Source organism: Penicillium roqueforti (assembly GCF_015533775.1).
Source record: "Penicillium roqueforti strain LCP96 04111 chromosome Unknown scaffold_10, whole genome shotgun sequence".
Taxonomy (NCBI): Eukaryota; Fungi; Ascomycota; class Eurotiomycetes; order Eurotiales; family Aspergillaceae; genus Penicillium; species Penicillium roqueforti.
In genome coordinates this window covers 93,049-110,828 of record NW_024067574.1, presented here as the reverse complement: position 1 = coordinate 110,828, position 17,780 = coordinate 93,049, and the positions used below count along the sequence as shown (strand labels likewise).

Genomic DNA, 17,780 nt, shown 5'->3' with positions numbered 1-17,780 from the left:
TATGTTAGATATCACGGAGGTATGTAGCAGAATGATAGCGGAGAATGGACACAGGCCCGATCGCTATAATCTCACGTTTCGAAGATGCCCGTGTCTATGCAAGGGGTAGCGATAGGTGGCTCCTGCAGCAGCCAAGGAGCATAGACGCGTCCAACCACCATGACTTATTGTCCCTAGGATGTATTACAAAGGGACCGATAAGGCAAGGCACATTTTTAGTGGGGGGAAAAAGGCCCGTGGAGTGCAGCATTGACGGCAGTGGCTCAACCATCACGCTTCTAAGTCCAGGACCATTTTGATACCTGTTCGTCCAGGGGCATAGTAATCAGGGATGACCTCACGCTCCTCGAATCCAATTCGGAGATACAAGGCGCGTGCAGGCTCCCTGGCCTGGTCCACCCAGAGTTGAATATACTGGCAGCCCTCCTTTCGCAGGCGCTGCTGAATGTAGGACAGCACCTCCTGGCCGACACCTTGACGGCGGTTAGGCTCTGTCACACAGACTTTGTGCAAGAGCGCAACGCCCTTCTGTCGGACATAGACCGCATAGGCAATTAGATCAGATTGCAATCCCTTGGCTCGAATCGCGTACAGAACTCGCGTGTTAGGCTTCTTTCTCCACAAATCCTCGCCGAATGGAAATGCCTCATTGGTGGGGAAGGTCCTTTTCTCGACGCGTGAAATTTGGGCAAGAATCTCCAGTGCCTCGTTCCTCTTTAAGGAATGAATGTCCGAGATGGTGAGGCCGGACATTCCTCCCGTTTCGGATCGAGGTGCCATTCCAGACCACGGCTGACTAGTTTTAGCACGCCTGTTCCAGATATTTGACACTGTAACTGTGACAGTTTATGCCGTGTAAAAGTAGGAAGTTCAAACATCGAGTGTAGTGAAAAGTGTCGTGGTCCCCACCGGTGAGTTTCGACCAATGAGAATCCCCTTGGTCTATAAACAACTACGAGTCGACAATATCTCAATTTCATCTACGCGTCTAGGCATGTACAGTTAAAGCAGGTGGTTCATTCATTGGTAAATCACGCATCGAGTCACCTCATCCTCGCAAAGTGCCTCAAAGTGCCTAGGCGCATAGGCAACCAATTTCCAGCCCAAGTCAAATAACAACCGTGATTGGTTGGCGTCCGGGATGCCACAATCCCCCTTCAATGCATGCGTTCACGAGCGCAGTCTTAGCTTTGATGCTAGGACGGAAAAAGGACTGTACAAGCGCTTTGAGCACCTTCAGAAGATTGACAAAGCCCCCACCGGCAGCCTCAATGCGCTCCATGGCCTCCTGAAGAGCATCATAATGCAAAAGTTCAGAGCCATAATTCTCAAGAGAACAGCCAAAAACATGCAGTCGGGGAGGATCCCTCCAAAGCCGCTCCAACAAATGCCAGCATCCTTGGAGAGAGTCGCGGTGCGTGTATGGTGGTGTGTGAGTGATGAGAATGTCCACGCTGCCAGGGATTTGGTCCCAAATATTATCAGTCTCAGGGTACTGGAAGGCCGGGAACGGAACAGTCTTTGGTGAGTATGGGCTTCCAAAAATCTGGAGTTGGCGTCCATTCTGAGCAGTCACTGTGACATGCTCGTGTTCCAGATAGATGATGTCGCTCCATTGTGCCGCATTGTGATATCCATATCTCCAGCGGTCACCCCCCTTCTTGAATACGTTAAGATACCGGTCAGATCTGCCCGCCACAACGATTTTAGTGTAGTGAGGCTGAGATCGTAGCCAGTCCAGCGTGGCTTGGAGTTCGGTGAGCGATCCATCTGCTGCCAACCCACCAGCATAGATCAGAATGTCACCATGCGGTATCACTGGTCGCTGTCTGTGGGCGTTTGCAATACAGACTACAGTGATAGGTTTTTCAGGCAGGTCGGGGCGGTTGGCTGGTCGCCAGGCAGAGAGCTTGCGGGCGAGGAAAAGACAGGGTCGGTGTCGGAATTGTTGCCAGGCTGTTGGGTCTGTCGATGGTACGATGACGAATCCCGTGTCCCTATTGAATGCAGTCACGCTGAAAGGCATGATGTTTGGCCTCAACCCGATAGGGCTGGCTGCAGATGGGTTCGTGGGAAATGTGAGTAAGAGAAGAGCTGAAGTACGGTGTGTACAGCTTGACTTTTAATTTGGTTGATTACATCGTTCTCTGAACGCATTTACCTTAACCATTTAGTACGCATCGCCGTTCGCCTCGTACCAATGTTGTCGCATTTCCTTTTTTTCCCGGTCCACGTTTCTATATCAGCTATCTCCAGATACAAAACCGAAGATAGAATCACCTGATGATATTTGTATTTACCTTTGGTTCATCTTATCTTCTATTGAATGGTTATTTATATGCAGCTTTCTCTTGAAGCTTACAACATACAAGCTACATAGTACATATGTAGTACGAGGGCCTGAGGCTCTATCCTCGTTTTTCATGACCTAGTTCTTAGAATGTTCCAAGCTTGTTATATAAATCCTCTCTCTAGTGAAAGAACAGCTACTGTAGGCGAAGTATGACCTTCTAGGGGGTTTGCCGTGTGCTCAGCTTAGGTCCTAGGATGTAACGCTTCACATGTATACCTCAACCTCTCGACCATGCAGCTCTCCGTCCTGACCTCCATTCAATCTATTACTTTGATACAGTTTTAAAAGTTGATCTCAATGTTGTCAAGATATCTCCAATCACCTCTTCCTAGAGACATGCCCAAAACAAACCTACATTAGCTACATGCTCACGAGAGGCATATTGGCGATGCCAGGACATTTCTGTAGGGTAACGCTATTTAGGGATCAAATATATCTTCATAATGGCCCATTGCATGGAGTTAGGCTGTCACAGTAAGGCAAAGTAGTCTCAAATTATGTAAATATAAGAAAAATGTATGTAAAAGGCATACAGAGAAACAGGGAAACGAAAAGGATGTGAAAGAATGTCTACTACCTACATATGGTAAACCCTATACACAACCCATAGCAAACAAAAGTCCCCTACAAGGGTGTAAACCTACATACATGTAGGTATTCATTAACTTCCGGATGCCGAAAAACAACAAAAGTATTCACTGGCCCTAGGATTAGCCGGATCAGCCTAATAGGTACTCTATTGCACAGTTCGTTTGACATAAATAGCCATAATATCAGATTTTCTTCAATCTCCCTATTGGATCTGTTTCTATCTCACCCGAGTCCTAACGTCTACGGGTAGTAAGAAGGGCGGGGATGGTTGTGATTAGGGTTCGGTGCGAATGGGAAGATCACTAGATCTTAGTGGTAGTTATCAAGGTGGCCGCGTATAGTCCAATTCTCCCATCTATGGACAATGCATTTATCGCGAGGATTGAGAGTGTACAGATTGCCATCTATTGACAATTGAATAGAGAATGCCCTACTAATATTAGTGTTCGCAATATCTCATAGATTTTAAGAGATTAACTAAAATGTTGTATCCTAGAGAATACAGATAATTATCAAAATATCAAATATCACGTTAATGTATGGAGTACTCCATGCAATATACTCCGTATGCGCCGATGATTTGCCTTGACCCGCAGCAGAGTCCCACACAATCAACTCAACTCCAACCACACAGATTCAACCGCCTTACACTTCAACAACCCCCACCTTCAATTTCAAAACAAAATATGCCGCCAAAAACTCAAGATCAGGCTGATGACAAGCGCCAAGCTGCCAGAGAAGTCATCGATATTCTTCAGGAGATCTCCGACTTGCTGGTGCGTGCTTATCCCGGACTAAACTAGAGAGGATTCAGAATTCAAGACTGCCTAATCCATGTCGTCATTCTCTCTTCTTTACAAAAAGAAGATAAAGCTGTAACCATAAAACTGATATTTTGAATAGAATACCAACCTGGACCGGACAGAGCTGTCACTTTGTGTGTCTCTCATTGAGAACGGGGTCAACCCCGATGCTTTGGCGGTACGCGTTTCCCCCGAGACCAATAACAGCACTCTACGCGCATTACTCGGCTTTTGGAGGTATCTTTCAGCTGACTCTACTTTACAGACTGTCATCAAGGATCTGCGCAAGGAGACAGGTTCAAAGCGCGTGGGTAATGCTCCCGCCATGGAGTAATAGTTTTGGGGAGTCGGCGTGGGTGTAAGAGACCTCGGGAGTTGCCTGATGCCTATCAGTGAATTGAACGAGGCCTGTTGGTTTGTTTTGGTTTTGGCGTTGAGGCTACTATACGGGCCAGTCGGAGATATACCCTTTTGTTTTGTTTCTTTCCGGTACAAATACAGATTCAATTTGGCTTGGGTTTATGCAGGTATTCGAAGGTTGAAAAACGTCTTGGGCTACCTCTACTAGGTATCGTAAAATCAGGGAGGTGGGTAGCGCATAGCAGAGCAAGTTGGCAGAGTAAAACGACAGGGGAAATAAATATGGTCACGGGCTGGGAGGAAAGGCAAGAAGTGCTTCGCGCAGATAACAGTGGGGATATTCAAATTCCAGACATTCGCGATTATTTTGACTCGTCGGGCTTGCTCGCGCCCTTGGTCTCCTGGTCCGTGGAACCCACTTCGTCGGAGACTGACTCGACAGTGACGTGCTTGGGCTGATCGCCCTCCGAGCCCGTGGTATGCTCCTTGATCTTAGTTTCCTTCTCGTCATCGCTGTCGCCAAGGCTGAATGGGTCATTTTCCGCGACGGGAGAAGGCTCAACGGTGGACAGTGGCTGCCATTTGCTCGCCTTGTTGCCTGTTGAGCTGAGACGCTTGGATGGCGTGGAAGCATCGTAAAGGTTGTCGATCTCGACGGGCGGTCCATCCTGGAAAGACACCTTACGCCTATCTGGAGAAGGAGATGCGGATGGTTTAGAGTTGGGGCGGCCCGGACGAGGGGGGCGAGGTGGGGGAGCTGTGCACAGTTAGCAAGACCCAATGATGCCACACTTGAGATCGTTATCTACCTTCTCCATCCCTTAACTCAAGAGCAGAGAAATCATCCCCGAGAACCTTGGGGTCCGCGTCGTAACGCTCACGATCTCCACTGCGACGGCCCATATCACCACTACGTCGGGGCCGGGCATGAACAGGAGTCTCTCTTTGATTATGGCTAGGCTCCTCATCCAGGTCCTCTCCATCAATACGCTTCTTCAGGTTTGTTACCCACGAGTTAACCTTACTCTGCGTCTCCAGGAAGCCCTTGCGGAGGTTCTCGCGAATCACAGGTAGATCATCTGTAAACGTCCAGTTAGCACGAGCCCATTCGGCAAGCCACTATAGCCCGTACCATCAAAAAAGCTGTATTCTCTCTCCTCTGACTCCTCGCTTCCTCTAGGTCGCTGGTATCGGGGATCACTCTCCCAGCCCGGGGGTGGTGCGCGACGTCCTGCCGCATTGTAATGCTCAGATAGTTGACGTGCATACATCTCATCGGCTTCCAGTTGTCGCTGTGCAGCAGTGCTCTGTTGGCTTGGGCGCGGCGGCTTTGGCGGGGGTGCCATCTCTTCTTGAGCCTTGGGGTCGGTCATACCTGCAAGCCGAGGTCGTGGTCAGCTCATACTCATTTCTTAGTAGATTCCCCACGAACCCAGGAGGGCATTGAACGCCGGCTCGACATTCCAATTGCTTGCGGTCAGGACCGCTTTAATGACGCCAGGCTCTATGCTTGGAAATGCCTCCCTAAGGGTGTTCTCCGACTGTTCTCTCGGGTTCAGGGGCCGGGGCGGCTTTGGCGGGGCTGCCTCGGCGGCAGCTGGCTGAGTAGCGATAGGGTCGGACGTAATAATCCCGTTCTCCTGGGGCTCGTCGTCAAAGTCCATCGGGCGCGCGGTGGTCGGTGACTCGGCTCGGAGGCTGTTAGAGGAACCAAGGGCAGCTGAGGGTCTGCTGGAAGTGTTCTGGGTATGAACGTGAGCCTCATGCGATAAGAAATGATACCCGGTTGAAACATACCATCTTTTCCTCCTCTGACATCTTGAGGTATATTCAGGACCTGCCAGAGTATTGAAAGTGACTGAAGGGAAATTCACAAAAACTGTGTTGCCTGAGAATGTCTGAGAGCAGAACATATCGGGGAAGCTTCAAGTGACGTGGGGCGCACGTGATAGCGGGCTGCTTTATACAGATCGCCCTGGATGTTTCTGCGAGAACTCCGACGATCTCCAAGTTGCCAATCTGCAAAGCGCTTGACACCTCAGAATGGCCCAGTCCCAATTCGGTTTCTTTTAACAACCGGGCTCAAATCCAGAAGAGTTCGTTCTCAGCTAAAATTCGGTCTAAAATGGCTTCAGAACAGGAGCTCTCGACCTCTTTCATTCCAGCTCTGTATAAACCGGCTGCTTTATTACCTATCGCACGTCACAAAAAGAACCTGCTCTACCTGGTTGAGAAATACCCCGTCACTATTGTGGTGGGCCAAACAGGTAGTGGGAAAACAACTCAGCTTCCGCAATATTTAGACCAAGCAGGATGGTGTGAGGATGGGAAGATCATTGCTGTTACACAGGTGAGCACTGATCAAATCATATTTGGAATAAGTACCGACTAACTCTGTTCTAGCCCCGACGGGTGGCTGCTACAACAGTTGCAACGCGGGTAGCCGAAGAGATGCGATGCAAAGTCGGCGAAGAGGTGGGCTACTCCATCCGATTTGAAGATTTGACATCTCCTGCAACAAGAATCAAATTCTTGACAGATGGGATGCTTCTCAGAGAAGCCCTGGTTGATCCCCTGCTTTCGCGGTATTCAGTAATCATGGTTGATGAGGCACATGAAAGATCTCTCAGTACCGATGTGCTGCTTGGAACTCTGAAGAAGATCCGCAAGAAGCGCCCTGAACTTCGCATTATTGTTAGTAGTGCAACCCTCCAAGCAGAGGACTTTCTTCGTTTCTTCGCGGGCGACGAGTACCGGCCCGAGGCAGAACCGGCGGATTTGGGTGGAAGCATTGGTCGGATCATCAGTCTGGAAGGACGAATGTATCCAGTTGATATGCTGTTCCTTGAGTCTCCGGCAGAAGATTACATAGAACGAGCAGTCAAGACCGTCTTTGATATCCATACCCAAGAACCAGAAGGCGATGTACTTCTCTTTTTGACTGGCCGGGAAGAGATCGACACAGCAATTCAGTTGATATCCGAAAGAGCGGCGACTCTCCATCCTAAGGCCCCATCTCTGCTTCCACTGCCACTCTATGCTGGACTTACAACGGAACAGCAAATGTACGTCTTCGAGCCGACTCCAGAAAACACCCGAAAAGTCATTGTCTCCACCAACATTGCCGAGGCCTCGGTCACAATCGATGGGATTGTATATGTGATTGATTCTGGCTTTGCCAAACTCAGGGCATACAACCCCAATACTGGTATTGATACACTGACTGCAGTGCCAATATCCAAAGCATCCGCCACCCAACGAGCTGGCCGCGCTGGAAGAACGAAACCAGGGAAATGTTTCCGTCTGTACACGCAACAAGCGTTTGAGCAGATGCCGGAGGCAACCGTACCTGAAATTCAGCGATCAAATCTCGCACCGGTCATTATGCAGCTTAAAGCACTGGGCATTGACAATATTGTCCGGTTCGACTTTTTGACCCCTCCGCCGGCAGAACTTATTATTCGTGCACTTGAGCTCTTGTCCTCTCTCGGTGCGATTGACGACTATGCCAAACTCACGAAACCTCTTGGAGTACGGATGGCAGAAATTGCCCTGGATCCTATGATGGCCAAAGTTCTTCTCACCGCACCATCTTTCAATTGTTTAAGTGAAATCCTTACAATTGCGGCCATGGTCAACCTACAGGGGACCGTGTGGGTTCAACATGCTGGAGACAAAAGATCTGCCGAGAGTCACCGGCGAAAGTTCGCCGTTGAAGAGGGCGATCATTTGACGTACCTCAACGTGTACCAAGCCTTTGTCACCAAAGGGAAGAAAGACTCAAAATGGTGTCGCGACAACCTCCTGAATTACCGGGCACTGCTTCGCGCAGTGAGCATCCGAGGCCAGTTGAAACGGTACCTAGAACGCTTTGGCATTCAAGTCGATGAGACACTTTCATCCCGTCAAGGCACAGCCGATTTGAGCAAGCAGCCGGAGCAGATTCGGCGGTGTCTTACGACTGGCTACTTTGCTCACGCGGCGAAGATGCAACCAGATGGAACCTTTAAGACTGTCAGCGGTGGTCTGACTCTTCATGCTCACCCCACCTCGTTGATGTTTGTGAGTACCCATAGATCATGTGGGAAAGTACATGTTGGGTTTACTAAAGTGAATATAGAACCGAAAAGCCGACTGGGTCATATTCCACGAAATCATGCAAACGGGTGACAAAACTTACATCCGCGATGTCACTAAGATCGAGAAGAGTTACCTGCTAGAGTATGCTCCGGATTATTACCGAGTCAGGCAATAACAGCACCTTGAATTCAGCTAGAGAGGAGGGACATGTACAATAATACCCAGGCGTTTGAGGGGGCTGTGGAATTGAGATATAGTGTGTTGGTTGCATTTTATAGATCGACGGAAACCAAGGCAGTAAAAGCGACAGAGGCAATTTGTGCCATTGTACTGTACAGTGAGATATTCAGATATACTACCTCATTGTAAATTAATACATAGAAATATCAATTCACTTCGAACAATGTGATCCCTCGGGATAAAACGACGTCACGGGAGTGGAGAGCTTCCAAAACATTTCACCTTCAAATATCCAAATCCATCTTTGCCTTATCCACATCTTGTACAACATCAAATCTATACCAATATCTTGCAATGTCAGGGCACCATCATGACCACGATGGCCACTGCCACGGTGAAGATCACGACCATACCAACGATATCACTCCAGCCATCCAATCCCTCCTTTACTCCCAGATCAACTTCGACCTGATCACAACCCTGAATGGTACTCATGACCATTGTGATCACCAGGCAACTATTGCTGACGATTTTTTAAATCTTGACAGAGACAACCCCAAACTCTGGTACAGCCATCGTCCAGAAAACTTGGGCCGAGCGACTAAACGACAAGCCCGAGCTCGAAAGTGATGCCGACGAACAACTGCTCATGACCATCCCGTGAGTCTCGCTCATTTCACACATCTATCCTACATTTTATAGTGGTTGTTCAACCCCTTGCGACGCGTCACGAAAATCCTAAACACACCCCCACTAATTTGACCCCTCACCGTTATCGCCAACCCCAAACTAATCCGAGCTTCTATAACATAGCTTCAACGGCCAGGTCAACGTCCACTCCCTCCTTTTGTACACAGCGCCTACAAGCTCCGCCCCAAAGACAATAAAGCTGTTCAAGAACCGCGACGATATGGATTTCTCAACCGCATCGGAGTTGCACCCGACTCAAACAATTGAGGTCCCGCAGCCTGTACCCGGCACCGATGTCTTTGAATTACCCTTGAACCGCGCTCATTGGAATGCGACTACCTTTGTTACGCTCTTCTTTGAGGATAATTGGAGTGATGGCGAGGAGGATGTGACTAAGGTTGGGTATGTAGGCTTCAAGGGGCAGTTCATGAAGTTAACCCGGGAGCCGATTAATTTCCTTTATGAGGCTGCGGCGAACCCCCAGGATCATGTCTCTATTCCTGGTGTTAGTGGTGTCGGTGGCAGTATTATGCCTGGGCAATAGATAGGCTTCGTTCGAGGGGGAAGTATGACCTGGTGTGTCTTGGGTCCGTCATGATTAACGACAATACCATTCTACTACTATGTACTTCTACATAGATTTCATTGATGTTATGTGATTCTCATTCCAGTGAATTGGGTTCATATATTGAGTATCATTTGTAAACCTCGGACTGATGGTGTCATAATATATAGACCACGAGTATGACAACGAGCAATAAAGCCAACCAGTAACGCCTTAGAACACATGAACTCTACCAGCAATGTAGGCAACAAAAACAAAGAAGCTGAAACGCCAAAAAAAATGCTATGGATCAATTTAATGCAATGCTTGATGCTGTGCAACGAGTATCCAACATATCTCCCCACTAAGCAGGCAAAGCTGTCCGAGTCTCAGCCTTAGCCTTGCTTCTCTGAGTCGACTCTGGCACTGGCTCTTCAACGGGCAGATCAGCAGTAGGCGGACTCGGCAGTACGACATCATCAGGCAGGATTTCAGGACCAGAAAGTTCCCGCTGCAGAGCCTCCAGCTCATCCTCGACCTCATCCTCATCTTGATTCGTCAAATGACCGGCCAGCATCTGACTCACCTCCTATGACAACCGTCAGCAAAACCGAACAAGAACAAGAGACAACGAGGCACATACCTCCTGATAAGCTCTCGCCTCCTCAGTCTCCCCCATCAATCTCTCAACACCTTCAATGCCACCCATCTCCTTGTTGATAGTCTGCAGCACCTTCGTCCCCTGTTGCAATCCGAACAACACGTCCTTCTGTACTAGCGCAAACTCCACCTGCCCAGTTAACTGCTCCAGCTGCGCGAGTTGACCATCTGTCTTCGCAAGGAGCGACTCCTGGTATTTCTTGCGGCGAAGGGCGAGTAGTGCTCGCCGCCGATCATTGCGCGCGAGACATTCCTTGGCGATTTCCGTTTCGCGGTCTGTGAGGACGGTTATTCGTCGCTGATATTGTTGCAGTCTGTCGCGTTGATTCTTGAGGTCGAGAATTGCCCTACAGTTACCACGGAGTGTTTGGTTAGCTAAAATCATACTATTGCGTTCCCTGAATGGGCATGCTGGGTGGGGATGAGGGGTCTCGTGAGGGCAATAATAGAACGCCCTGGGAGGCGGGATTGAGAATAGGTTGTTGATATTGTATGTATAAAGTAAAGCAGGCTGCACTCACCGATCCTGGGCAGATATCTTCTGCGAACTACTCGAGTTTCCCATGTTGATGAAGAGAAGGGAGAACCCCCATATGTACGGAGTAGATGCGGGCCTAGACATGAATGACGTTATGTAACGGGCGCGTAATTACGTGTAATTTTCAACCGATCTTTCAAAATTCCAATCTCCGAAATTTCGGGCCCGCGGCCTTTTTTTTTGCATAACAACCATATCGAATCATGGCTGCTAGGAAGGGAGGCAGGCCGACCCTCAGTCAGGGCCTGGACCGTGAGGTGTGTATACAATGAATCTTTGTGGCTTTGACTCACCCAAAAAAAAAACAGGTCTACCAGATCGTGCGCAAGATTATCGACGACCAGTCCGAGACTGGGCGCATCCGACTATCGGTCCCAGCGATTTATGACACAATTAAGAAATCAAACTCAAGCTTGAATCGCAAACCGAAGAGACTCATTGAGGACAGTCTTGAGCGAGTCTTGGAGGTTATCAAAGCTGATATGGGTGAAGATGATGAGGATTCCGTGGAGGGGGACTTTGAGGGACTCGAGGAGCCTGCTGCTACGGTAGGTGATGCACCGCGCATATTTTACTCGAATCAGACGGAAAATCTGATTGGAATTGCTATATCAGGAACCCAATGGAATGAACCAAAGCGTCGTCGGCTCGTGGGCAACAACGAAGGCCAAAAAGACCGAAGCCGCTAGCACCCCGGCACCCAGCTCCTCCAAGAGAAGAACGCATGGCGGAGAATCTGTGTCCAAGCGACGCAAAGCTGAGCCTGCAGATCGTTCGCCACCAACACATGTCAGTCTCGCCGATTTGGGTGGATTGGATGATGTTGTTCAGGAACTTGGGGACTTGATTATTCTACCCATGACCCGGCCGCAGGTCTATCTATCATCAAACGTGCAGCCCCCGCGCGGAGTATTGCTACATGGTCCGCCAGGTTGCGGTAAGACGTTGATTGCGAACGCTTTCGCAGCGGAACTGGGTGTGCCCTTCATCTCAATCTCTGCGCCTTCGGTTGTATCAGGAATGTCGGGAGAGTCCGAGAAAGCCCTGCGCGAGTACTTTGAAGAGGCCAAGCGTCTTGCTCCTTGTCTCATTTTCATCGACGAGATCGATGCGATTACGCCGAAGCGCGAGAGCGCTCAGAGGGAGATGGAAAAGCGAATCGTCGCGCAGCTACTGACCTGCATGGACGATATTGCCCTCGACAAGACAGATGGAAAACCCGTTATCGTACTCGCGGCAACCAACCGCCCAGACAGCCTCGACGCCGCTCTGCGTCGTGGTGGTCGTTTCGACAAGGAAATCAACATGACCGTGCCCTCAGAGCCAGTCAGAGAACAGATCCTACGCGCACTCACCCGCAAAATGCGTTTGGCAGACGATATCGACCTCAAGACGCTAGCTAAACGCACCCCCGGCTTCGTGGGCGCCGATCTCAACGATCTCGTCTCGACCGCCGGCTCAGCTGCCATCAAGCGGTATCTCCAGATCCTCAAGTCGAACAGCGGCGAAGAAATGGAGATGGAAATCGAAGGCGAAGACGATATCAGCCCGCGAGTCCGCGAACTTCGCCGCCTTATTATCCACGCTAAAGAAACCCCCATCGGCGATGAAACAGAAGTCGTCCTCGTCTCCAACGCGGACTTCTTCACAGCTCTCCCCAAGATCCAACCCTCCTCTAAGCGCGAGGGCTTCGCCACAATCCCCGATACAACCTGGGCCGACATCGGTGCCCTTGGCGGCATCCGCGAGGAGCTTGTCACCGCCATCGTCGAGCCAATCAAAAACCCCGATATCTACGCCAAAGTCGGCATCACCGCGCCGACGGGCGTCCTCCTCTGGGGACCACCCGGTTGCGGTAAAACGCTCCTCGCAAAGGCTGTCGCCAATGAATCCCGCGCGAACTTCATCAGTGTCAAGGGCCCCGAACTGCTCAACAAGTTTGTCGGTGAGTCTGAGCGCGCTGTTCGCCAGGTCTTTGTCCGCGCCCGCTCCTCAGTGCCCTGTGTTATTTTCTTCGATGAGCTCGACGCCCTTGTGCCTCGCCGTGATGATACGCTCTCTGAGGCCTCCGCCCGTGTTGTCAACACACTCCTCACGGAGCTTGATGGCCTCGGCAGTAGTCGCCAGGGTATCTACGTCATCGCTGCGACTAATCGGCCTGATATTATTGATCCTGCTATGCTGCGTCCGGGTCGTCTTGAGACCCTTCTCTTTGTGAACCTGCCCACGCCACTCGAGCGTGTCGAGATCTTGCAGACTCTTCTCCGGAAAGTGTCTATTGAGTTTAGTGAGGATCTGCGCAAACTCGCCGAGGAGTGTGAGGGCTTCAGTGGTGCTGATTTGGGCAGTTTGTTGCGTCGTGCTGGTTACTCTGCTATCAAGCGTCGCGATAGTATCAAGTTCGTTGACTTTGTTGCTGCTAAGTCATTTGTTCGGCCTAGTGTTACGGACTTGAGGAAGTATGAGAAGCTCAGGAGGGATTGGAGTGGTGGTGTGGTTTGAGTTTGAGGCTGATTTGTATATGTACTTCTCTTGGGATATACATCTTTACATATTTAGATCTAGAGAGTTTTTCTTTTTTTCTCCCATTTTTTCTTCCTTGGGATTGTGGACATAAGATACCTTGAACATTTGCTATTTGACTGAACATGATCATTAATTCTATATCCCTTCCGCTACTGAGCCACGATGGATCATCCTAACTGTTCTGATATGATACTAAGTAGAAATTTTTATAGGACCAACTTTTTTGTAAGATAACTATACAAAAGGAAGATTATGCACAAAAAAAATAAATAGAGAAAAACGCCCAGAAAAATGTCAGACATCATGCAACGGCATCTCAAGATTACATCCACAAGCGACACGTTCCATCGGCACCAGCACTGACAATCCACGCCTCGCGCGGGTGCCAGTCGATATCCAAGACACCCAGCTCGCCAGTAATTTTGTGACCCTTGAGAACCTTGAGCGGCACAATAGTAGCATTGCTGAGCATATCTCCAGTAACGCTGCCGTGGAAGATCTGCAGGGATCCATCATCGGAAGCATCTGCGAAGAGTGGGTAGCGGCTGCTGAACTTGACGGCACGGATAGCCTTGCGGTGGTAGCGCAGGGTCTTGTAGGGCCGCTGAGAGAGGTCGAGATCGTGCCAAAGCAGACGACGATCGTATGAGCCGATAATGATGTTGTCGCCGCCGGATGCACTCGAAGAGGTCGGGTGGATATCGAATGACGAGATCCAGCGTGCACCGGGCTGCAGGATCTTGACGAGGAGCTGGCGCGAGAGATCGTAAGCGCGGATCGAGCGCTGGTTGGCGACGAACAGGATCGGTTTCGACGGGTGGAAGTGGGCGGTCTGAGGGGGACCACCACCCTTTAGGCGGCGTCGGAAGGGGAATTGTGTCAAGTGCTTGCTGAGGGTGTGAATGGAGATTGCGACAGAGGCGGGTGTCGAGGCGCCCGAGCAGACTGTCACAAAGTAGTCGCCGCGGCGGTGCCAGGAGATCGTCTTGGGCACGTAGCGGAGGGGGATTACGACACACACACCAGCGTCCACGAGAGCGGACGAGGGACGGATCCAGGTCGGGGGCGTGTTCTTCTTGCCCTCCTCTGAGGCACTAGGGGCCGGTCGGGAAGCGGCGAAACCCCAGCCTGCGTCGAGGAGATCCAGACTGGCCTTTTCGATTTCGGGGTTGACGATCGGAGGCACGGCGAGGAAGATATCGTCTCCTGCAGTGGCGGCGAGGACAACGGCGTCCTTGCCCGGACGCCAGCGGACCGTGCTGATCGCCTCATCGTCGCTGAGCTTCACGCTCCACAACTGGCGACCTGTCAGGAGCTCCCAGACACGGACAGTACCGTCGTCGCCACCAGTGGCCAGCCAGATACCAGTTGGGTCGACGTTGACAGAGCGCACACGGCCCTTGTGGCCGCGGTAGACTGTGGCACAAGCAGTGGGGAAAGGCTTGAGTTCCTCCGGGCTGGGGAGCTTGGGCAAGAGACTCTCGGGGTCGATGTTCAGCTTGCTACGGCGCACACGTGGAGCAAGGTAAAGATCCAAGCAACGCTCAAACTTCTCCTGGACGAAGTTGTCGTATCCAGGAACTCTGCGCAGGGAGCCAAAGTCCTTGGGAAGGAAATCCTTCTCGCGATCCTCAGGATCTGTCTGCTCCCATTCCTTGCGTTCCTTGTTATCGGGCAGGTACTCAGCAGGCGGGTGGTAACTCTCCTCGTAACCAGGGGGAGGGAGTTTGGGCGCCGGGATGTGCATGACGTGGTCAGGTCGCTCAACTTCATCAGCCCACAGGTCGTAGTTGATGAGTTCCTCTTCCTTGTCTTCCCTATCCTCTGGTGCCTTGTAAGGAAGAATGCGGCCCTCGCGAATGGCCTTCACTAGCTTCATCACACGCTTCTGCTCGTGCTTGGATGGTACGAAACGGCGCTTAGGCTCCGGGGCGGCGCTCAGTGGCATGATCTCCTGTTCGCTGGTGAACCATTCCACCAAAGGCTCATATGGGTCGTAGCCCTCGGAGGGAACCTCGTTCATCTGCACCTTGCGAAGCAACTCTAATTCCTCTTGGCTGAGCTGCAAAGGCTTGCCGGTTTTAGGGTCAGTCAAGCCAGTCCAGCCCTTAGGGATTTCAATGCTGTCCAACAACGCATCCAAGGCCTCGCCCTTAGCAGGACGCATAATCTTCTTTCCATTGATGTCATAACCAATGTGAGGATATTCGTCGTAGAACTTCAGTGGAATGTCGCCAATGGTGTTAGCATTTTCATCCACCTCGGAGAGTTCAGAATTGTCGTCCGGGTGAATTTCATCCCAGAGGTAACGATCGTTTCCGTTGGCGTCCTTCACAATGCGGAAGTTGGGTTCACCAGCAGCTGGCTTGATGTCCTCTGTATCAGAGGGGATCTCATCACTGTCCAATTCCTCTTCTCCATCTTCTGACTCGCTGAAATCGTCGACAAGTTCGACTTCCGAGTCGCTGTCGTCGTCTTCGTTGTCCGAAAGATCCTTAGAGTTGTCCGACAAGGCTCCATCGAGGTTGCCTTTGCTCAATTCGTCACCGGAAAAGACACCGGCTTCCTCCTCGACATCTCGAGTGACAGCCTTGCGCTTTTTTGAAGCCGCCTTGGGGTTCATGATGCCGTTCAGCGGGTGTTGTCTTGTTGCGGTAGATCCATAGTTTTTTTTTTAGGATAATTTCTCGGGCCTCGCCGCTCACCGCCCACATGACCGCCCCCATCTTATCGAGTCTATCTATGACCTAGCCCAACATTAGAATGTTTTATTGAAGGGCTCTGTTGATCTTCGATTTTTTAAGATGTCACTCCCGACTGAGTATGAGGGAGAGGCTTCTTTGCCTACCCCGAATGATTTATCAGAACCAAAAAGACATGCAGCATGCGACGAGTGTAGTAAGTCTCACAGGCCGATGTAATATAACCCTCACTGACCAGTTTACTGTTCGACAGGAAAACGGAAGCTCAAATGCTCCGGAGAACCAGCAGGCTGTTCGCGATGCATCAAACAGTCACTCTCGTGCAACTATTCCATACAAAAACAGATGGGCCGGCCACCCAAGAAAAGGACGAGAACAGACGATGAGGGGGTCGAATTCCCAGGGCTATCTGGAACTGAAATTTGGCCCAGCCCAGAGGACTTGCAACAATCTTCATTAGGGATGAGTCCAAACACAGTCTCCTTCCCAGACACCGATCATCTTTGTCCGCAGTTATTCTGGCGGCCTGGTACGAACATGAATTTGCCACAGTGCCAGTCCGCAAATCTATTGTCAGGTTATGAAGACCACAACCATATGTGTAGGCCAGACCGTCCAAAACAGTCAAACCTTCCTGTTCCCGCATCATCTTCTCCTTGGCCTGATTTCTCGGCCATCTCCGAAGCCACGGCCATGCCAATGCCATTCCCCAACCCTCCAGCTTTCCCTTCCACGCCGCTATCTCCTGCCACCTCAGTTTCCTCCGACTCCACAGCGTCTGGGTGTCCGTGTTTATCATACCTCTACCTATCCCTTAGCCACATGACATCCATTTCCTCCTTCCCAGTCAACTCCCACACTTTATGCTCGCTATATATTGCTGCACGAACAGCACGGAACGTGATCCGCTGTCAAGTTTGTCCCAAGATCTTCTCAACGGGCCTCCAAAATATCATGTTTATAGGAACTCTATTAACCGTTGTCGCGGACTCATGGCTTCGCGTTGCGCAAACCGACCCTGTTGAACTGGGGATGCAGTCCGCGCCTCCACAGTACGTGTCTGAGGTACTCCAAAGCCCTGACCCAGCACAAGTTTGGAAATCGTGGCTCCACCAAGTTGTTCGTCGCGCTGTCATTGGTGGTCCCGTTGAGCCAGGTGCCATTATTGTCTGTTCTCAGCAGCCAGATCTGCTGTCTATGATTATGGAAATCGAAAATCGGCAACGCCGCTGGCATGAGCCTGGGCAACATCCAAGCCGACAGTGGAACTCAATGTCTATACCAGAGCCGGCTCAGTCACAAGATCAAGAGGATTCTAGTGAAAAGGAGTTTTTATGTCTTCGTGTGGTTGGAAGTGCCAGGGATGTGATCAAAAAATTCAACTTTGATCCTTCAGAATATCCCGAGGGCGTTGAGCCTGTCACTGCGAGGAACAAAGCGCACACGGGGGCTCATAATGCATGAAATATCTGGCTAATTAGAGCACTTCGAATATGTCCGAGATTATGTGGAGTTATTATTTCATATGTATATACCATTCGGCATCAGATGATACAAATCTACGTTGCTTCGCTGGTACGAAGCTAACTTGATATGTCATTGACCATTTCATTAATTTTTGTTGTACAGGCATCAAATCAGAGTGAAATGAGCCCCATTGTCCCTCGAATGCCTGTCCATGTAGAAGACGCCGGACCATGTGGATATGTAACAAGAAAACTGCATCGAAAGCGCGAAAAGAAAAGAGTATAGG

General features: G+C 50.4%; 10 protein-coding genes across 10 annotated transcripts; 5 read left to right on the top strand and 5 right to left on the bottom strand.

Annotated features, from left to right (window-relative positions):
* Positions 1-270: 270 nt before the first annotated feature.
* Positions 271-780, bottom strand: LCP9604111_4672 (GNAT family N-acetyltransferase; the record flags this gene model as incomplete). Its single annotated transcript, XM_039072397.1, has 1 exon — positions 271-780. The coding sequence occupies one exon, from the start codon at positions 778-780 to the stop codon at positions 271-273; it is 510 nt and encodes a 169-aa protein (XP_038929162.1).
* Positions 781-1,108: 328 nt separating this feature from the next.
* Positions 1,109-2,026, bottom strand: LCP9604111_4671 (uncharacterized protein; the record flags this gene model as incomplete). Its single annotated transcript, XM_039072396.1, has 1 exon — positions 1,109-2,026. The coding sequence occupies one exon, from the start codon at positions 2,024-2,026 to the stop codon at positions 1,109-1,111; it is 918 nt and encodes a 305-aa protein (XP_038929161.1).
* A 1,604-nt stretch (positions 2,027-3,630) lies between these two features.
* LCP9604111_4670 (mitotic-spindle organizing protein 1) lies at positions 3,631-4,081 on the top strand (the record flags this gene model as incomplete). The annotated part of the gene is made up of 3 exons (XM_039072395.1): positions 3,631-3,720; positions 3,848-3,925; positions 4,013-4,081. The coding sequence occupies 3 exons, from the start codon at positions 3,631-3,633 to the stop codon at positions 4,079-4,081; spliced, it is 237 nt and encodes a 78-aa protein (XP_038929160.1).
* Positions 4,082-4,469: 388 nt separating this feature from the next.
* On the bottom strand, positions 4,470-5,925 carry LCP9604111_4669 (CUE domain-containing protein; the record flags this gene model as incomplete). The annotated part of the gene is made up of 5 exons (XM_039072393.1): positions 4,470-4,864; positions 4,917-5,186; positions 5,240-5,482; positions 5,540-5,849; positions 5,905-5,925. The coding sequence occupies 5 exons, from the start codon at positions 5,923-5,925 to the stop codon at positions 4,470-4,472; spliced, it is 1,239 nt and encodes a 412-aa protein (XP_038929159.1).
* Positions 5,926-6,232: 307 nt separating this feature from the next.
* On the top strand, positions 6,233-8,362 carry LCP9604111_4668 (putative ATP dependent RNA helicase; the record flags this gene model as incomplete). Its single annotated transcript, XM_039072392.1, has 3 exons — positions 6,233-6,457; positions 6,511-8,169; positions 8,228-8,362. The coding sequence occupies 3 exons, from the start codon at positions 6,233-6,235 to the stop codon at positions 8,360-8,362; spliced, it is 2,019 nt and encodes a 672-aa protein (XP_038929158.1).
* A 359-nt stretch (positions 8,363-8,721) lies between these two features.
* On the top strand, positions 8,722-9,601 carry LCP9604111_4667 (PITH domain-containing protein; the record flags this gene model as incomplete). Its single annotated transcript, XM_039072391.1, has 3 exons — positions 8,722-8,854; positions 8,916-9,027; positions 9,181-9,601. 3 exons carry the CDS (start codon positions 8,722-8,724, stop codon positions 9,599-9,601), a joined length of 666 nt encoding a protein of 221 aa, XP_038929157.1.
* A 364-nt stretch (positions 9,602-9,965) lies between these two features.
* Positions 9,966-10,826, bottom strand: LCP9604111_4666 (ESCRT-III subunit protein VPS20; the record flags this gene model as incomplete). Its single annotated transcript, XM_039072390.1, has 3 exons — positions 9,966-10,190; positions 10,245-10,608; positions 10,783-10,826. The coding sequence occupies 3 exons, from the start codon at positions 10,824-10,826 to the stop codon at positions 9,966-9,968; spliced, it is 633 nt and encodes a 210-aa protein (XP_038929156.1).
* A 176-nt stretch (positions 10,827-11,002) lies between these two features.
* Positions 11,003-13,301, top strand: LCP9604111_4665 (putative AAA family ATPase/60S ribosome export protein Rix7; the record flags this gene model as incomplete). Its single annotated transcript, XM_039072389.1, has 3 exons — positions 11,003-11,056; positions 11,108-11,347; positions 11,415-13,301. The coding sequence occupies 3 exons, from the start codon at positions 11,003-11,005 to the stop codon at positions 13,299-13,301; spliced, it is 2,181 nt and encodes a 726-aa protein (XP_038929155.1).
* Positions 13,302-13,647: 346 nt separating this feature from the next.
* Positions 13,648-15,948, bottom strand: erb1 (ribosome biogenesis protein ERB1; the record flags this gene model as incomplete). The annotated part of the gene is made up of 1 exon (XM_039072388.1): positions 13,648-15,948. The coding sequence occupies one exon, from the start codon at positions 15,946-15,948 to the stop codon at positions 13,648-13,650; it is 2,301 nt and encodes a 766-aa protein (XP_038929154.1).
* Positions 15,949-16,129: 181 nt separating this feature from the next.
* LCP9604111_4663 (Zn(II)2Cys6 transcription factor rglT) lies at positions 16,130-17,491 on the top strand (the record flags this gene model as incomplete). Its single annotated transcript, XM_039072387.1, has 2 exons — positions 16,130-16,223; positions 16,281-17,491. The coding sequence occupies 2 exons, from the start codon at positions 16,130-16,132 to the stop codon at positions 17,489-17,491; spliced, it is 1,305 nt and encodes a 434-aa protein (XP_038929153.1).
* Between the last annotated feature and the right edge of the window lie 289 nt (positions 17,492-17,780).